General features: G+C 44.6%; 1 protein-coding gene across 1 annotated transcript in view; it reads left to right on the top strand.

Annotated features, from left to right (window-relative positions):
* The window catches only part of LOC142587916 (dnaJ homolog subfamily B member 14), a 108,614-nt gene that overhangs the window by 6,605 nt on the left and 81,739 nt on the right, over positions 1-20,270 (top strand). The window contains exons 2-3 of the mRNA XM_075699289.1: positions 2,927-3,137; positions 8,584-8,858. Coding sequence (XP_075555404.1) covers positions 2,927-3,137; positions 8,584-8,858 — 486 coding nt within the window. The remainder of the gene's footprint in view (positions 1-2,926; positions 3,138-8,583; positions 8,859-20,270) is intronic.

The following is a 20,270-nucleotide window of genomic DNA, read 5'->3' on the forward strand; positions in this document are numbered from 1 at the left end:
TGTACCCATTAATTAGGCTCAGTGGTTCAATGCATGAGACAGTGCTTACATCAGCTTTTCTGGGTACATTGCAACAACAGCTGCCACACTTATGCGCCTTTTAACGTAATCTCACCTTGTCCTGGCCAGTTCACTCAGTGAGGCTTTTTACAAATTCTGCCTTAATAAAAACTCAAATGGCATCACTATATCCATTATAGCTTTTTTCAGAGCTGGGAAAAAAAGGACCATAATTAAGATAAGCACATGGAAAAAGCTAAATGGGTGGTTTTTGAACTTACTCTACAACTCTTTAAATACGATGAAGCACTACAAGTACTCAGAAGATTATGTATATCCAACACAGAAGTTGAAATCCATGTGAAGTGAAGCTTCATTCAAGCGGTGTGAATTAAATACTACACAACTGATGACAATATGTACAGTTCTGTTTACTTACATCCTATGCAGTGTGCAACCTCATAAAATGTTTGTTTATCCGCCATAAAGGTCACCACTTTAATCTCACGCTTTATGTGACTATGCACAACACTGCTCTCAAACTATGCTGAAATGAAAACAAGTCAGATGGATGCATAGTGTGAGTCTGTGCATCAATGTCATGAGGGTGAAGGAAATGTATTATTGTCGAGGGAAGATTAGTGATGGGAGTTGTATTCACAGAGAAGTACGATGCGTGCCTTGCTACACTTAAGGATTCTCTACCTCTTGTGCTTCAGTGACACATCCATTCTGGAGGATTGGCCAAGAAGGGGCACACTGAGTGGCACATATGAATTGGCTAAATCAAAGAATCAATTGAATATAAGGCACTTTTCCATGAGGAGGTTAGCCTGCTTTATACATGCCTATCAGCTGACATATGTTCAGGTTTTATGTAGGGAATTTTTTTATTACTTTGAAAAGAGGTGCAATTATACATCTTTGTTGGGTCTGCATACAGGGGCTATATAATCCTGTTTGCTGGTACTAGCATTCAGCGCACTAAGATTCGTATCTATATATATCAACAAATATTTCTCCCAATATACGATCTGACTCAGCAGCAGCCATGTCAAACCTGGCAAGGTAGGCAAAGAAAGCTTTGCTTTAACCTTTGCATAATTGACCTGAATGGAGAGTTGTCATGGTGGCTCAGTGGCTGCTATGAGCTGCTGAGTACAAGGTCGCGGGTTCTATTTCAGGCCATGGTGGCCGCATTTTGATGGGGGTGAGATGCAAAAACACCTGCATACTTGGATTTAGATGCAAGTAAAGAACTCAAGGTGGTCAAAATTAATCTGCAACTATCCATTACAGCATCCTTCATAACCCCTTGCGCAGTTTCAGGATGTTAAATCTTACAATTTATTTTTTTCTGAATTAACTATGGCTAGTGGAAAGATATTCTGTGTAGCTCATACAGTGAACACTATGCCATTGGTTGCATTCCTACAAGTCCCCTTTTATTTTTATTTCTAAATTTAGTTCTGTGAAACACCCTGTTTGTACTGTGTATGTGTACTGCTTTTTGATGCTACTGTGCTGGCCTTCCAAGACTCGCATACTGCACACAATATTGTGCATGTATGCTATTTTACGTTCTTGACACCTCCTTCCACGTTATGATCTGCATGCTCACATGCTTTATTAAAACAATTCAGTGTTACCCTGTCAGTTTAATAAAGTCCAGCCATATCAGTAAGTTATCCTTTTACAATGTCAGAAAATTCACTCTTGCCATGTGGAGACCTTTGGTAAGCCAGAAAAGACACAAAAAAAAGATAATTGGCGACGCTGCCTTGGAAGTTCCCACACCAGCACACTGTGACATCATGGATTTTGTTAGTTGCTTGGGCCTAGTTAACTTCTTATTGATAAAGTTATGAACTTTGTTGTATTCTAAAGGGGCCAAAGATTGAACTTAGCAAGTTTCGAGAATTTTCACTGCGCCAAGACAGTTCAAACAAGACTAAATGCTTTGGAATCCGTGATGTCGCTGCTGCACCAGTGTTAGCATATTTGCATGAAATTTTAAAAAATGGAAGTTTGGCCTTCGCTTTCTCTTCAAGCATCTGATATCTTATGACGAAATTAAGAAAAAGAGAGTTTTTAAAGACTATTTCATCAGTATACACTGATTTAGTGTCCCTTTAATCTAGCCACTGTCAAATCATGTCATGCACAAAGTGTGAACTCTATATGGTACATTTCGCTGACACACATGAGGTGCCTTGATTTTCAATGCAAAATTGTGCTCTCAGCAGTTAGTGCGAATAGTGCTGCTACTTCATAATCCGGAATTGAGAAACTGCCTTAGTGTTCCCAGTACCAATACTTTCAAAATTTTAGCAACTGCAGCTTTGTGCTTGTGTATTCATATACCAGTATGAAAGGCAAAATTACAATTCTGGCGGTGTTTATCATTTAATGTGGCATTTTAGAATTACGAGTTGGCTTATTACTTATAAGCAGTGTCCATGAAGAATGTCTGCACCCATTGTGATGGCTCAGTGGCTATGGCATTCTGCTGCTACGCATAAGGTTGCATATCAGATTCCCAGCTATGGTGGGCGCATTTCAGTCGGGGTGGAATTGAAAAACCCTGTTGTGCTGCGCTTTAGGCACACATTAAAAAACTCCAGGCAGGTGAAATTAATAGAAAGCCCTCCACTTTGGCAGGTTTTGTAGCCCACGTGGTGCTTTGAAGGTTGTATCAATCCAACCGAGCAAAGTCTGTGTGCGTGCATAGACATACTTTGACAGAAATATTCTGCATATGGGACTTGCAGAAAGTTTAAAGTGAAATGCATGCAGTTTAGTAACTAAGTCATTATAAAGCAACAAGTTTTCCTGTTATATCTCCTGTTACATTCCTCTGATTAGCAACAGATTGAAACAATGTTTTCCCCTCCCCCTTTTTTCCCTCTGTGTCCCTCTGTAACAGACCTCATAGAACAGCTCCAAAAGCTAAACGGCACGACAAGCTGCGATAGCAGCACACAAGGAAACAACCACCACAATTCGCGCAGTGCGTCTCCTCAGGGGCAGCCTGGTTCACCAGGGGCACGGCATCGAGCTCGGCCTGTGGGACGTGACAGTTCTGAAGAGCGTCGAGCAATAGATTATACCAAGGAGCAGCTGGAGGCAGTTCGAAGGTGGGTCACCCACTCTTGACATACTGGAAGGCTTCCTGTCAAGGAGAAGCTTGCTAGGTTAGTAACATTTGAAGGGACACAAAGGAAATATTGCCAAAAGTAGATTTGCAGACTTGCAGCATGTGTCTTGGCAACATGTGGTCAAGTCACATTGGTTCCTTTTGAGCATTATTTTGCATTAAAAAATAAATGTAGATCTGTAGATTCCTTTTGCAAATTTGATAAATGTGGAAATTGAAGTTCACACATCACTATGTTGTAGGTGTTGTAGTTGAAAAAGCAAGCTCAATCTTCTGGTTACAGTTGTCTTCTTCTACAAATACAGGTGTTTGTTTGTTTATTTATTTATGATACCTTCAGGGGCCAATGGCATTACAGAGGGGAGTGGGGAATGAGTTGAACGAAAATCAGCAAACAATGAAAATATACTAGTTTAATTATACAATATTAGCGGATAAGCAAAGTAAATAAATATTATTTCTAATTATTCAAACTACATATGTCAACGTACATGGATTACAAAAACCAAAGTGCATAAGGGGCGTTAATAAGCAGAGTGCATAATTGTGAGAAGAGCATTCTAACCATAGTTATAAACACAGAGAAAACAAGAATACTCAAAACGAAATCTAGCGTAAGGTTTCTTTAAAACTGTTAGCATCACTTATGGAGGCAACGGTTACAGGAAGGTGAATCCACTCATCAGCTGTGCGCGGGAGAAATGAGTGCGAGAAGGAGGAGGATCTACAAGATGCAATACCAACTGTGTTGGTGATCAAGCCGAGATTATATGTAATGTGGTGCCGAAAGAAGCTCGTGTTGTAGTGCGGGATGATATATCTTGTGAAAGAGAGAGAGCCTCAAGTGTTTATGCCGCAATGCTAAGGGTGCTAACTGTAAGTTAGACGTCATTGTGGTGATGCTGGCTGTCCTGTTATAGTTGGATAGTATGTATCGTGTGGAATGGTTCTGCACCATTTCAACTGAATAAATTACATTTTGACTAGGATCCCAAACTGAGGCGGCATATTCGAGTTTAGGCCGGATAATTGTTTTATAGAGCATCATTATAGAGTTTAGTTTGAGAGACTGTGGCGCACGTGAAAATTGCGTCGGAGGTAACCTAATGATCTACTGTATTAGCGTTGCTTATTACGTGTGGAATGGTGTGTCTTCCAAGTGAGATCAGATGAGACGTGAACACCGAGGTATTTATAGGATGAAACGCAATAGAGTGGGATGTTGTCGATGTAATAGGCTGGTGGAGTGTTACTACATCTGGATACTCGCATTGACTTACATCTGCTTATGTTTAATTCCATGCGCCATGTTTTGCACCATGCACTGATAGCATCAAAATCAGATTGAAGAGTGGCTGTATCATGGTTAGTAGTCACTTCTTGAGATATTACGCAGTCGTCAGCAAAGAGATGAATATGAGATGTTATACAAGAAGGTAAGTCATTAATATAAATTAGAAATAGCAGCGATCCAAGGAAAGAGCCTTGCGGCACGCCCGAGGAAACCAGGTTAGAGGGAGAGTCAATGCTCTTAGCAGAAACGAACTGAGAACGACTCGACAGGAAACACTCAAGCCAAATAAGCAATTGGGGATCAAGATTAAGCATATGCAATTTATACATTAGTAGATTATGACACATTTTATCAAACACTTTAAAAAAAATCTAGAAATATACAGTCCGCAAGAGGAGAATGATCAAGAATGGCGTGCAACTTATGTGTAAACAATATTTGCTGTGTTTCACATGAATAAGTTTTGCGAAAGCCATGGTGCGAGTGTGTGAAGAAGGAATTAGATTCGAGAAATTTTGCAAGATTAGAAAATAAGGTATGCTCAAGAAGTTTGCATGGGATACCAATGAGCGAAATGGGACGATAGTCAAGTGGAGAGTGCCTACTACCTGTTTTATGAAGTGGAATCACCTTTTCTGTCTTCCATTTCGCAGGGTTAGAACCTGTGTCAAGTGACTGTTTAAAAATTTTGGTTAGTATAATAATAGGTAGAGTTGCAATTTGCTGCTCTAACTTAATTTTATGTTTGCCTTTAACTTCCCTTTAAAAGGTGCCTTCATTGTGTACTGTATGTTTGATTATGCTTGTGCAAAGCAGGTTTTAGTGTGGTGCCAACAGCTTAGCTGTACGCACAGGGTGGGGGCAAATAAAAATAGCTTTGTTTACTCAGCTGTGTGACTGACACTGAGAGGAGCTGTGTGGCTTTTGCTGGCAGTACACTGCTCATTTCATTATAATAGGATATGGATTGGTTACAAGAAAGCTTCTTTGATACTTACCACATTGCAAAGAATGTGTTTGTGCTGAACACCTGTATACTGGTGTCTTAACCCATCAGCACCCACTGTAATGGAACTAGTACACTTGGTTTTGCATCCCTACCTCTTGAACAGCTGAATATTTGCTTTTAGCTATTTCCGTTTCTTGTACCCAGGGGGTACACACGCACGTTAGCACCAAGTAGGATCTACTTTTTCATCCATAGGTGATAATTTCGCGTGAATTCCAGCATAACTACGGACTTACAATGAATTAAGATGAGTACTCGCTTTTCATTTATTTCTGCTCACCTGCTTTATGTATTTACATTATGTTATTATGGTCTTTAGTACATATGTTAAGAGTGTTAGAAACAAACGGTCGAATCTATGGCTTTATTTCAAAGAACAAAACACAGTTAAAGTTTGGTGTGCTTTATATATTATGCAGTCGTCAGCAAAGAGATGAATATGAGATGTTATACAAGAAGGTAAGTCATTAATATATATATTAATATATTATTATATATATTAATAATATATATATAGTACACTGGTGTGTTAGCAGTTGCAATTCGGCGCTTTCTTTTTCACTTATGTTTCCTCACGCCATTTTGCCACTTGCGTGATGCTTTGGATGCAGTTGTGAGTGCAGAAAACAGAAGAGGACATTGATATTGTGATTGTGATAGCCGAACCATCTCAAGATACATATGAGGAGGAAGGCGACGACAACACTGATTCTTTCGCCGTGAACATCGTCTGCAGTTATTGTAGGTTAGCAAAGTCTGCAGTGCAGAAAACATAGAAGAGGACATTGATATTGTGATTGTGATAGCCGAACCAACTCAAGATACATATGAGGAGGAAGGCGACGACAACACTGATTCTTTCGCCGTGAACATCGTCTGCAGTTATTGTAGGTTAGCAAAGTCTGCAACAATATTCCGCCAAAATGGTTTCATCGCAATATTATTGAGGACACCTTAGCCACACTCGCGATGTTGGCGTGTCGTCACCATGCTTGCTGAGTGTCTTTGTATGTGTTTAGACGCTCGTGGCACATGGTCGCGGTCACTACTCCGAAAAAAATCGGGAAGCAGCTGTGATGCTGATTTTGTCACGGCCGAGCATCATGGAGATGTGAGAAATGCATAACCACTTTGTGGCTTGAAAAAGGGTGCTTTCAAAAATTTTGTACAAGGAGGTAGGAGCGCACTGATAAGTGCCTTGGCCATTGAAACCCCCATGTACCCAGTGTGCTAGATGTAATACACCATTGTAACTTGACCACCAATAAATATTTCTCTGTTTTTTGAAGACGTGATACTTGTTTTATTGTTTCATTATTTGCAAATTTTGATGAAAATCGTACCGGCAGTGTTATCATGGGTCATAATGAGCTAATGGTAATTACCGTTGCATACAAGAACTTGTGCTCTGACCAAGGTTTAATTTAGCAATCTTTCATGTTCTTTACTCATTGAATCACATTTAGAGATTTGGTACGAATGTTCTGGTTTCCTGTAGTTCCCAGATTAGTCTAGATGTCTGGAGAGAATATTAAGGTTTACAGTAGTGGGAATGCTGTGCCATTAGTGCCAGTCTGCCCATTTCATTGCTGCAGCTATGCTGCAAATGAAACTGCACCGAGAGAAGCTGCAGTCAGTGCAAGGAGCGGGAGGATATGGCAGAGTATGTTGTCGTTGCATCTCTTCTTGCCATCTATAAGCTGAAGGGTTGCAGTTGACATGTATGTTTATAAATGCAGTTATGTGCATACTGATTTATATGTTGTCTTTTGTCTGTCGCTTTAGTGATAAGTGTTAGTGCTGTTCATTATTGCTGCCATGGAATTTGTGCTTTATCACTACCCTCAGACTGATCCTTTGAATACCTGATTTTTCGACCTGCTCAATAATTTGGGCAACCCAGCAGCACCGCCACCTACTCTCTCTAATCGTGTGTAAGGTTAATAGAAATTGCGGAAGCCGTAGAGTGTTTTGCTAAATGTTTGCGACATGATCTGCACGCTTCATATAACAAAAATGGTAGCCAGGAGCAAATTCTTCACTATTCAAGTTATTGCTCTTATGCTAGTCATTAGTCGGGTGATTTCTCTGACTTTAGCATGCTGTTTAGCTGCTGTGAAAAGATGGTTTATTGACTCAGTACCAAACCATAATTTTGGTTGCCAACTTCCGATAAAAGAATGCACATTATTAACCTAGCAATGTAGCACGATCATAACCAGAATTAATTTCTGGCTGGTGTGGTGGCGGGCGTCAAGCCACCATGAAAAGGTTGGTGCTTTCGTCAATGATGATCAGTACTTGAAGTCAAGCTCACTGACGGCAGCTTTTGTATCTGTGAACAAGCAGCCGGCAACTGTCAAGTGTTTGCTTGTGAGCAAGAGTTGACATTGCCCCCCCCCCTTTTTTTACATCAAATTTATGGATATTCTTGCTGTCTCCTCGGTTTTCGAAAATTGGTTGACATTTGTATGTACGCTACAGCCTCATCATATGGCAGTGTTTATGCTTGTCAATTTTTAATGTGCCTCTTTCAGCTTCATTGCTGAAATCAGTAATTATATATTCTAGTCAGTTTTTAGTCTGCTTTCTGTTTTGTACAGCATTGCACATTCTTGTGGTATTTTTTAATGGTCCTGCTGTTGCCAAGGTACTTTTAAATAGAATCTGGCAACACTTGAATTCAGTCAACCCAGGGAACGTGCTGGCTTCAACAAAACATCACATATGGGTCATTAATCAAATCATTCTAAAATGACCCACCACAGTAGCCCATTGGCTGTGGTGTTGCACTACTGAGGTCGTGGGTTTGATCCCAGCTGCTTCAGCTGCATTTTAGCAAGGGTGAAATGCAGAAACGCTTGTGTACTTAGATACAGGTGCACGTTAAAAGACCCTCAAGTGGCCAAAATAATCTAGAGTCCCTCACTGCAACGTGCCTCATAATTAGATTGCGGTTTTGGCACATAATACCCCAGCATTAAACATGCCATGTTCTGCTAGTACGCTTTTCATTTCGAAGTGCTCTTCTTCTTGTAGCAGTAACTTCAACTGGTGCGATGCATCAAACTCTCCTGTTTGCAGGCCTATTCCCTGAGGTTCTTGGATGTTTGACTTTTGCAGAACGAAGTTGTGCAAAGACTACTACGAGGTGCTCTGTGTGAATCGGGATGCAGATGATGAGTTGCTCAAGAAGCAGTACCGTAAGCTGGCACTACAGGTGCACCCCGACAAAAACAAGGCTCCTGGAGCTGGAGATGCCTTTAAGGCGATTGGAAATGCCTATGCTGTGCTCAGTGACCCTGAGAAGCGGAAGCTGTACGACATGAATGGCAACCGACCACCTCAGCAGCAGAGCTATACTGGTGACAGCTATGACTACAGCCGGGGCTTTGAAGGTAGGCATCTCGGCTATCAGCAACTAAATGTTTCTGAGCCCGCATTGCATCTCTAGAAAATAGTTGTTTATTAAGTATGAGTAAGCTGCTCTGGTAGTTGGCTGTATGCACCAGTTTATTCAGACAAGTCCAAAATGCCACAATGAGGCAAGAGAGAGAGGTGCTAGCGTCCAGTTGACATGCAGCAGCAGCGGAGTATGCAAGCCCACAATAGTCACTCCAAATTGAAAGACATTAAGCTTGTGGGAATGTTTTGCACTGTTTCGTTTTAGTTCGTTGCACATTAAATTTGTTGGCGTTATGCCTGTGTGGCAGTCACAAGCAGATATTTTGTTTTAATTTTGATTCAGTGCAAGGTGTGCAATGTGTGACACATTGCTGGCAAATATAATGATACTAAAGAACTGCTGCCGATGTGCTTGCATCAAACTTGCTTGCTACATCGCACTGGTGATGAAATAATTGGAGGGTGCAAATGGTAGTGAAAGGTACATCTATCTGGATAAAGAGGCGTAAATGAGAAGAAAGGAGGTTAACTGAGGGGCCCGATTTGTTTATTAGTAATATCACAAGAACCTAAAAAACACTGACACCAAGGACAACATGGGGGAAATCACTTGTGCTTAATAAATGAGATAAAGAAATGATAAATTAATGGAAATGAAAGTGGAGGAAAAAACAACTTGCTGCAGGTGGGGAACGATCCCACAACCTTCGCATTTCGCGTGTGATGCTCTACCAACTGAGCTACCGCGGCACCGTTTCCACTTTCTTGGGTATTCATGTTTCCTAGTAGAACCCTGGGAGTGTTATCCAGCGCCACCACTTACAGACCTTGGTGGCGGATGTAGAACATGCTTTCTACCGCAGGCGTCATGAGAAAGTGATCTTTTTTTGGGTGAAGGCAACCGGTCAATAAACCCACACATGCTACCTGAAAGCATCAATGTTGCCAGATTTGAGACCCTCATTATGTAACAAACGAGAAGAAGGGGTTAACCGGGGGCCCAATTCTTTTATTAGTCATATCATAAGAAGCCAACAAAAACACACCAAGGACAACATAGGGGAAAATACTTGTGCTTAATAAATGAAATGAACGATAAATTAATGGAAATGAAAAATTTAATGGAAAAACCTGGCCTCTCGGTTACCTCCCTTTCTTCTCGTTTATTACATAACGAGGGTCTCGAACCCGGAAACATTGATGCCTTCAGGTAGCTTGTGTGGGTTTATTGACCGGTTGCCTTCGCCCAAAAAAGATCACATTCTCGTGGCGCCTGCGGCAAGAAGGACGTTCCAAGGTGTGTGAGTGGTGGCGCTGGATAACACTCCCAGGGTTCTACTAGGAAACATGAATACCCAAGAAAGTGGATGGGGAAATGGCGCCACGGTAGCTCAATTGGTAGAGCATCGCACGCGAAATGCGAAGGTTGTGGGATCGTTCCCCACCTGCGGCAAGTTGTTTTTTCCTCCACTTTCATTTCCATTAATTTATCGTTTCTTTATTTCATTTATTAAGCACAAGTGATTTCCCCCCTATGTTGTCCTTGGTGTCACTGTTTGTTGGCTTCTTGTGATATGGATAAAGAAGCATGTGGTACATCTGCCACTTTTATGCTGCAGTGAAAGTCTCAAGGGTTTCACCATTCTGTAGGTTTCATGCAAGTTCGCCCAGCAGGTTGCTAACCAGTATCATTTACGCGTAATGAAGGAAATGCAGTTTCTGAGCAGCTTAGAAGCAAGGGTGATGGATTTCTTCATTAAACAAAGACATGTTGATACAGTAAGCATTAGTTCACTGTTTTTTGGTCTGTACTGTAAATCAGTATTAGGACAATTTGGATGAATTTTCTTTTTCTGTTCCTGTGAAATCAGTTAACATTTTACTGGGGCTGCTGACATTTTCTTCTATTCAAAAGTTGCTTTATATTCCTAGGGCTCCATATAATTGTGGCTGTGCTGTTTTTTATGGTGTGAGCAGCTTTATATACTATATTATTGCGCATATAATCTGCACCAATATTTCAAAACATTTAGCATTAATGTTGGGGTGCTGGATATGTGTGAATTTCTTTTTGCTGTTTCCCTTTATCCTCCCCTCGCGCAATACTCCTATGGGAGCCTGTGAGGTAACTGAATAAATTTCGCCTTGATGTATGGCTTCACGGCAGTCTGTGCTGCGCTGCTGTGAAGCCACACCTCAAGGCAAGGTTCTCCACCATTTAGTTTCGTCATCTCCTAGTGAACCCCCACCCTCTCCCCATTCCTGCGTGTTAAAGCACCCTCCTTCATAGTAGCCCATACTCCTCCCCTTTACCACTCAGCATTTTGTGTTTATTCGCGAATTGTGCACGTGCGTCGGCTTGAACGTCACCCGTTCCATCGGCGCTCCCTTGATTTGCGCGAAGCGCTTCACGATAGGGCAATGAGCCAAATCGTCATCGGGATTTTCGGCCCGGTTGCCTTTGCTTTATTGCCCTTGCCCATGTGAGGGCTGCTCTGTTTGTGCTGTCATCTACTGTCGTGAGAATGCTAGCTGCAAAATGATTCGATTCACGTCACTTATTACATGACGGATTCATCTGTAATTGGCAACTCTAGAATCCATTACTTGTGCTGACAACACTTTCCAAATAAGCAAAGATGGCTACAACATCCAGGTTCATGGTGGCTCTTTTACTTGGTGCTACGCTCACACATTTCTTGTTCATGGTGTCGAATCGAGGTGTTTCATTGAAGCTGAAGGGGTTCTTGCTGCCAATTACCTTACTTTGATTGGTCTCAAGTATTTCAGCGACGAAACCACGGAAATCGTGCTGTGCATGCCAATGTACGGCCTGCCAAGTGAGCAGCATCAAATTATTTTTTTATAGAGGATTTCAATCAAGCTGGAAGTTTTAAAAAGTAGGTATTTGGGCGTAACAGGCCCCTGAAAGGTGCAAGTACTTGTTTGTGGTGTTGCTCCATTGGTACAGGTACGATACTCTACTGTTTTCGATGTTCATAGGCAACTCTGCACTGTGACTCGTGTTGTAGTATATCACATATAGCATCTCACAATATATAGGCACTAACGTCTGTCTCACTTTCAGAAGCTAAACACTGATATTCTGCACTGAGGCTAATAATTGTAATGTTACATGGTCAGTGCATCTTGGGATAAAAACAAATGAGAGCTCCATTGTGAGTCGGGGCCTCACTTTTCTTTTTATAGTTGCCTGATACGTGTGATCACGTCATCTGCATCCGATGACTGGTGCTTGTTCATGCTTGCAGTACGCAGTGTTCTAAATAGGGGTTCAGGCTTAGGAATACAGTCGAACACGGATATATCGAACTCGAAGTGGATCACGAATTAATTCGATATATTAAAAATTCGATATAAAAAAATACAGGCCCAGAGACTACCTGTGGCGGACGATGACCTACCGATCGGCGCATTCAAGAATGACAACTATTTCCGCACACACGACGCAACGTAATGCTTTATTTGCGTGAAAAAAAATCGCTTATGTTGGTCTGCTTCTTCGCCTTGCAAATGAAATTAAAGACGCCAGCCTCGATCTTATCGAGGCTGTTCAGGTGCGAAAGCCCGGTTCCTTCCATGTCGCCGCAAAAACGGCGAATCAAGCTGAACGCGGCCGCCACTTCAGCGGCGGAGTACGAGCGTGTAGCCGCCCCCTCGTCCCGACGATCTTCGTCGCCACTCGAGCTGTCGGCCTGGGTCCCTGCGACTGCAGCTACAATGTCCTCGTCAGCGAGGCTCGCAACAGCCTGAACATTGCTGTCAACGTTCACAAAATCGTCAGCAGACACTTCGGCTGGAACGGCAGCCGGGAAAAGGGATGACAGCTCGCGAAACGCGTCGTCCATGCACTCGTTGTCGCTGTCGCCGTCTTCGCAGGTTTCGGGAAGTTTGGCCGTCACGAGGCCTGCCTTCCGGAAGCAGTTGGCCACGGTATCCTGCTTCACGTCTCTCCAGGCGCCCGTCATCATTTGAATGGCCCCCAGCAGGTCAACCTTAAGCTCGGTGCCCATGCGGAGGTTCACCAAAAGCCTATCAATGAGTCGCCTCCTGTAGCCGACTTTGAACGACTTAATGATGCCCTGGTCGAGCGGCTGCAACTTCGCTGTCGTGTTTGCCGGCAGAAACTTGAGCGCGATGTTTTTGAGCTCGCAGGTGGTGTGATGGGCCGAGCAATTATCGACGAGAAGGCAAGCGTGACGCCCCGACTTGCCCAGTTCGGCGTCCCACGCTTGCAGCCATTCTATAAACAGCTGACGCGTCATCCACGCCTTCTTATTGAAGGCGTAGCGAACGGGGAGCTGCTTACAGTTTTTGAAGCAGCGCGGTGCCCTTGCTTTGCCGATCACAAAGGGCTGGAGCTTTTGAGAGCCGTCCATGTTTGCAGCGAGCAGAACGCTCACGCGGACTTTGCTCATCTTGCCCCCGTGACACGTGCTGCCCCGGACGTCGAGCGTCTTGCTTGGCAGCATCTGCCAAAACAACCCGGTCTCGTCGGCGTTGAAGATTTCCGCGGGTGAAAACTTCGCGCAAATTTCCGGCCATTCGTTCGAAATCCACTGCTGGATATCCTGGCTGATGACGGCTCCGCTTTCCCCAGAAATGGTTTTGCCAACTATCTTATGGCGGTTCTTAAACCTCTGCAGCCACCCTGTATTGTCGGTGAAGTTGTCATCACCGAGTGCAGCGGCAAACCATTTAGCTTTAGCCATTAGCATTGGGCCATCCACCGGAATGTTTTTAGCCCGCACCTCTTAAAAACCACGCATAGAGGGTCTTTTCAACTTTCTCGTGGGCAGGAGCGCGCACACGACAAGCTCCCGACGTTCGTTGCTCCGCCGCTTTCGACTTTATGTCCGCCTTGTTTTTTAACAAGGTGCTTAGAGTGCTCCGAGGAATCCCGAAGTCGTCTGCCACCGTCGCACTTTTCTCGCCCGCCTCAACGCACTGAATGGCTTTCAGCTTTGTCGCAAAGTCCAGGTTCTTGCGCTTCTTGATGCTGCTTGTGCTTGCTGTGGCCATTGCTTCCGCGTCAGCTCACCACGATCCAGTCACACGTGTCGTGAGACGCACGCAAAACAATAATCAACACGAAACACAAGAACGCGCACAAAACACAAGAATTCACGTGCGCAGCCTCCGCCAACAAACCGCTCGCGATGGTCACCGGTCACCTCCGAGGGCCACAGCGACGTACGAAAAGCACGAGCTGTGGTTGGCTGAGCAAAACTCGTGAAAAAGCAACAAGAAAAAAAAAGGCAAAAGGAGGAGGCCGCCGGCGCCCTCTTTCCTCTTTTCCGAGCCGATCACTATGGTTAGGCGGGGGAAGGATGAGAGACATTGAGAGAGAGAGAAAAAAGAAAGCAGTTCCGCAAGTCGGAGAGCGTGCGCAGCGGGAGTACAGTCCGAGCCTCCCTCCCTCTCGCTCTCACATTTTCCGAGCATTTCGTGGGAGGCGCGGAGCTCGCGGGTGCAGCGAGTGCCGAGATCGCGCGGCGTTCTATATATCCAATGGCGGGTAACAATATTGTTCGATATAAACGTACGGATTGCTATACTTTAACACAGAATTTTCAAGGGGATAATTTACGAGTTCGATACAGACAATAATTCGATATATGTGGGTTCGATATATCCGTGTTCGACTGTATAACACACTTGCTGCCTATTGAAACGTGAGAAGTGAATAACAACCAATCGGACCAAGTTGAGTTTATTCCAACAGGTTTCCAAAATTTAGTGAAGGTTTTCTTTTGGGAAAAGTCACTTGTACTTTGAAACGAACTGAACCAGTTGTAATGAAGTTTAGGCATATGCACAGTGTCTGAAAGCAAACTAGCGCAGGTCGAACGCTCCAAAGCTGGAACGAGTGCTGCTTCCTGTTGCTTCTAAATCTCTGGCAAGCAAACATACTGACAACTCAATGTGTTGAGTGATATAACAGCATCTTCTGCTTGCACTGCTAAACTAAAGCATGCTATGAAAACAATACGTCACCTCGCGGCATGTGTCATGGCCAACTTAAGACCTTCCGAGGCAGTTATCATTCCTGCTACCGTGCCTGCAGACAAAAGTACATTAGCAAGAATATTCCTGCTGCTAAAAGCATTAGTAACACTTACCGTATTTACACGATTGTAAGTCAGCTCGAATGTAAGTCGACCCTCCATATCGCGTGACAGGAAAAAAGAAAAAAGTAGAGCATACCCAAGGGCGCATTCGATAACGAAAATTTATTAGTAGCTGACATGTCTTCACCAGTGCTGCCATCATCATCGTTGCTACGGTCCCACAGCGCGTCGTCGTCCCGCGAAATTTCACATTTGGCAAATGACCGCACCACAACATGTTGTGGAACAGCAGCCCACGCCGAATGCACCCAACCACATGCAGCCGTCAGGGAGGCTCTTTTGACATGTCCGGTTGGCGTAATTTCGCGGTCTTCTGCCGCCAGCCACTCGTACACACGGCGGAGCAGTTCCTTAAAAGGCGAAGATCTGGACTTGTTTCATGACCATGTCACACTTCACTGGCAGGGACCGATCGCGCATTTCAGCGACGTACGCCGCAAGCTTCGCCTCATCATCATTATCATCATCATCATCAGCCTGGTTACGCCCACTGCAGGGCAAAGGCTCCTCCCATACTTCTCCAACTACCCAGGTCATGTACTAATTGTGGCCATGTTGTCCCTGCAAACTTCTTAATCTCATCCGCCCACCTAACTTTCTGCTGCCCCCTGCTATGCTTCCCTTCCCTTGGAATCCAGTCCGTAACCCTTAATGACCATCGGTTATCTTGCCTCCTCATTACATGTCCTGCCCATGCCCGTTTCTTTTTCTTGATTTCAACTAAGATGTCATTAACTCGCGTTTGTTCCCTCACCCAATCTTCTCTTATCCCTTAACGTTACACCGATCATTCTTCTTTCCATAGCTTGTTGCGTCATCCTCAATTTAAGTAGAACCCTTTTCGTAAGCCTCCAGGTTTCTGCACCGTACTTGAGTACTGGTAAGACACAGCTGGGGGGGGGGGGGGGTTACAGTCGTCAAGCCCAGATATATCAAACCCGCATATTTCGAATTATTGGCTATATCGAACACGCAGATTACCCCCATTGAAAATACTATGTAAAAGTATAGGGCAATTGCGTAGTATATCGAATTCCATTTTCGTCGGACATTCGATATATCGAACGCCGCGCCACACCGCGCCCCTGGAAGGTGCGCTTTTCCCAAAGAGAGTCGTGTCTGGTCCTCAGGGGAAAACATTTCCGTAGTCAGTCAGCAGGCTCCTCCTCTGCACATGTGTGGCCGTCGCCTAGCGACGGAGACGCAGAGCCTTTCCCCCATTCTTGCGCCCCACCGGCACGAGCTCTCTCACTCCTCCTGTACCGCCGGCGCGTGCATTGGGCAAGGCCATTAGAGCTCAACGAAGAGAGTGCGCGGCATGGAGATGCGGCGATGTTTCTAAGCCACGCTTCCTGGGGAAAGGAAGAGAGAATGAGGGGTCGGCACGGTCGCTGCCAGAGAGGGCTCAAAAAACGAAGCATAGCGAAGCGGCAATAGCACCCACAGCGCCTTTGACGGCATATTCCACCGATCTTTTTCCCCGCTCTCTTCTTTCTTTTCCCTTTGTCGTTCCTTCGCAGCTGCGCTGACTATCGCTCAAATGTTGGTTCTTTATTCTATGAACAGGCTTCGCTCAGACTGCTCCATCTGCGCATCGCGCGTTTTCTTGTGTGTACCTGTGTTTCAACGTGCCGTGTGTAGCATGTATGATTGCAGTCATCTGGTGAGCTATGGCATCCGTGGGCATAAAAAAGAGGAAGAATCTGGACTTTGCTAGAAAGTTTGATGTAATCAGGCGTGTCGAGAACGGAGAAAAGTCCTCCGTGGCAGACGCATTCGGCATTCTGAAGTGTACTTTAAGTACGTTGTTAAAAAACAAGCAGGACATCAAGCTTAAAGCAGGTGAGGAAAGTCGCTCGGGAGCATGTCGTGTGCGCCCTGCTGCTTTTGACAAAGTAGAGAAGGCACTCTATGCATGGTTTCTTGAAATCCGAGCGAAAAATATTCCTGTGGATGGCCTGATGTTAATCAAAAAGGCCAAATGGTTTGCTACGGCTCTTGGCGAAGAGAACTTTTGCGGTGGCACTGGGTGGCTGCAACGGTTTAAAAACTGCCACGGCATTGTAGGAAAGGCCGTTTTAGGCGAAAGTGGTGCTGTCAGCAGCCAGGAGATGCAGCAGTGGCTTTCTGAGGAGTGGCCGAAGATCACAGCGAAGTTTTCACCTGCAGAAATCTTCAATGCAGACGAAACTGGTCTCTTTTGGTGAATGTTGCCGAATAAGACACTCGCTCTTCGTGGAACCTCATGTCACGGCGGTAAAATGAGCAAAGTGCATGTGTCGGTGCTGCTTGCAGCCAACATGGATGGCTCGTGCAAGCTACGGCCATTCGTGATCGGAAAGAGCAAGTCACCGTGCTGCTTCAAGAACTCTAAACAGCTTCCCGTCCGCTACGGCTGTAATAGGAAGGCCTGGTTGACACGTCAACTTTTTGTTGAATGGCTGCAGGCTTGGGTTGCTGAGTTGGCCATAATAATAATATTTGGGGTTTTACGTGCCAAAACCACTTTCTGATTATGAGGCACGCCGTAGTGGAGGACTCCGGAAATTTTGACCACCTGGGGTTCTTTAACGTGTGCCTAAATCTAAGCACACGGGTGTTTTCGCATTTCGCCCCCATCAAAATGCGGCCGCCGTGGCCGGGATTCGATCCTGCGACCTCGTGCTCAGCAGCCCAACACCATAGCCACTGAGCAACCACGGCGGGTAAATGAGTTGGCCAAGTCAAGCCGCCGAGTTTGCCTTCTGGTGGACAACTGTTGAGCCCAACAAATGACTTGCAAGCTGCAGCACATCGAACTGAAGTTTCTCCCGTCGAACACTACAGCGAGACTGCAGCCCTTCGACCAGGGTATCGTAAAGGCATTCAAGGTAGGCTATCGGAAGCGACTTTTTCAACGGCTCCTCGTAAACTTCCGCATGGGAACCGATCTCAAGATTGACCTGCTCGGCGCGATCCAGATTATTACCGGTGCTTGGGGAGACGTGAAGCAGGCCACAGTAGCCAACTGTTTCGGCAAGGCAGGCCTTGAAGTGGCTGGAGATGAATTTCCGGAAGCTTTAGATGACGATAAGTGCTTGGAGGACGTGTTTCGCGACTTGTCCAATTTTCCTGACGCCATCCCGTCCGAAGTGACTGTTGATGACTTCATTAACGCTGACAGCAAAGTTCAAGCGGTAGCCGACCTCGCTGATGAGGACATTGTGACTGGAATAGCTGGCTTTCAAGACGGCGATTCCAGCGACGACGAGGGCAACTGTGTTTTCGAATAAACGCGTCCGTACACAGCCACTGAACTGGCGTCAGCGTTCAGCCTGATTCGGTGCTGTTGCGGCAAAATGGAAGGCACTAGGCTCTCGCACCTGGACAGTCTCGAGAAGATTGAGACTAGTGTTTTAAACTTCATTTCCCAGAGGAAAAAGCAGCCCAAAATTAGTGATTTTTTTCCGTGAAATAAAGCACTTTCATATTGTGTGCACATGCTATGCGATTCGCGGCTGTTCCAATCGGTAAGTCACAATTTGTTATAATCGCGAGTTCTTTTTTTGGCCTATATCTGTATATCGAATTTTCGCTATATCGAACTATTTTCCGATCCCCGTCGAATTCGATATATCCGGGTTCGACTGTATACACTTTCCTCTTGAGGGGTAATGGCAACCTGCTGTTCATGATCTCAGAATGCCTGCCAAACGCACCCCAGCCCATTCTTATTCTTCTGATTATTTCAGTCTCATGATCCAGATCCGCGGTCACTACCTGCCCGAAGTAGATGTATACCCTTACCACTTCCAGTGCCGCACTACCTGTCGTAAACTGCTGTTCTCTTCCCGAGACTGTTAAACATTACTTTAGTTTTCTGCAGATTAATTTTTAGACCCACCCTTTGGCTTTGTCTCTCCAGGTCAGTGAGCAATTGGTCCCCTCAGTTACTAAGCAAGGCAATATCATCAACGAATCGAAAGTTACTAAGGTATTCTCCATTAATTCTTATCCCCAATTCTTCCCAATCCAGGTCTCTGAATACCTCCTGTAAACACGCTGTGAATAGCATTAAAGAGATCGTATCTCCCTGCCTGACTCCTCCACAAAGAAAGCAACAAAATCCCAATAAAGAAAGGCGTCAGACAGGGAGATACGATCTCCCCAATGCTATTCACAGCATGTTTACAGGAGGTATTCAGAGACCTGGAGTGGGAAGAATTGGGGATAAAAGTTGATGGAGAATACCTTAGCAACTTGCGATTCGCTGATGATATTGCCTTGCTTAGTAACTCAGGAGACCAATTGCAATGCATGCTCACTGAACTGGTGAGGCAAAGCAGAAGGGTGGGTCTGAAAATTAATCTGCAGAAAACTAATGTTTAATTCTTATCCCCAATTCTTCCCAATCCAGGTCTCTGAATACCTCCTGTAAACACGCTGTGAATAGCATTGGAGAGATCGTATTTCCCTGCCTGACGCCTTTCTTTATTGGGATTTTGTTGCTTTCTTTATGGAGGACTACGGTGGCTGTAGAGCCACTACAGATATCTTTCAGTATTTTTACATACGGCTCGTCTACACCCTGATTCCGTAATGCCTCCATGACTGCTGAGGTTTCGACCGAATCAAACGCTTTCTCGTAATCAATTAAAGCTATATATAAGGGTCTGTTATATTCCGCACATTTCTCTATCACCTGATTGATAGTGTGAATATGGTCTATTGTTGAGTAGCCTTTACGGAATCCTGCCTGGTCCTTTGGTTGACAGAAGTCTAAGGTGTTCCTGATTCTATTTGCGATTACGTTAGTAAATACTTTGTAGGCGACGGACAGTAAGCTGATCGGTCTAATTTTTCAAGTCTTTGGCGTCTCTTTTCTTATGGATTAGGATTATGTTAGCGTTCTTCCAAGATTTCGGTATGCTTGAGGTCATAAGGCATTGTGTATACATGGTGGCCAGTTTTTCTAGAACAATCTGCCCACCATCCTTCAACAAATCTTGTTACCTGATCCTCCCCAGCTGCCTTCCCCCTTTGCATAGCTCCCAAGGCTTTCTTTACTTCTTCCGGCGTTACTTGTGGGATTTCAAATTCTTCTGGACTGTTCTCTCTTACATTATCGTCGTGGGTGCCACTGGTACTGTATAAATCTCTACGGAACTCCTCAGCCACTTGAACTATCTCATCCATATTAGTAATGATATTGCCGGCTTTGTCTCTTACCACATACATCTGATTCTTGCCTACTCCTAGTTTTTTCTTCACGGC

Source organism: Dermacentor variabilis, chromosome 1, assembly GCF_050947875.1.
Source record: "Dermacentor variabilis isolate Ectoservices chromosome 1, ASM5094787v1, whole genome shotgun sequence".
Taxonomy (NCBI): Eukaryota; Metazoa; Arthropoda; class Arachnida; order Ixodida; family Ixodidae; genus Dermacentor; species Dermacentor variabilis.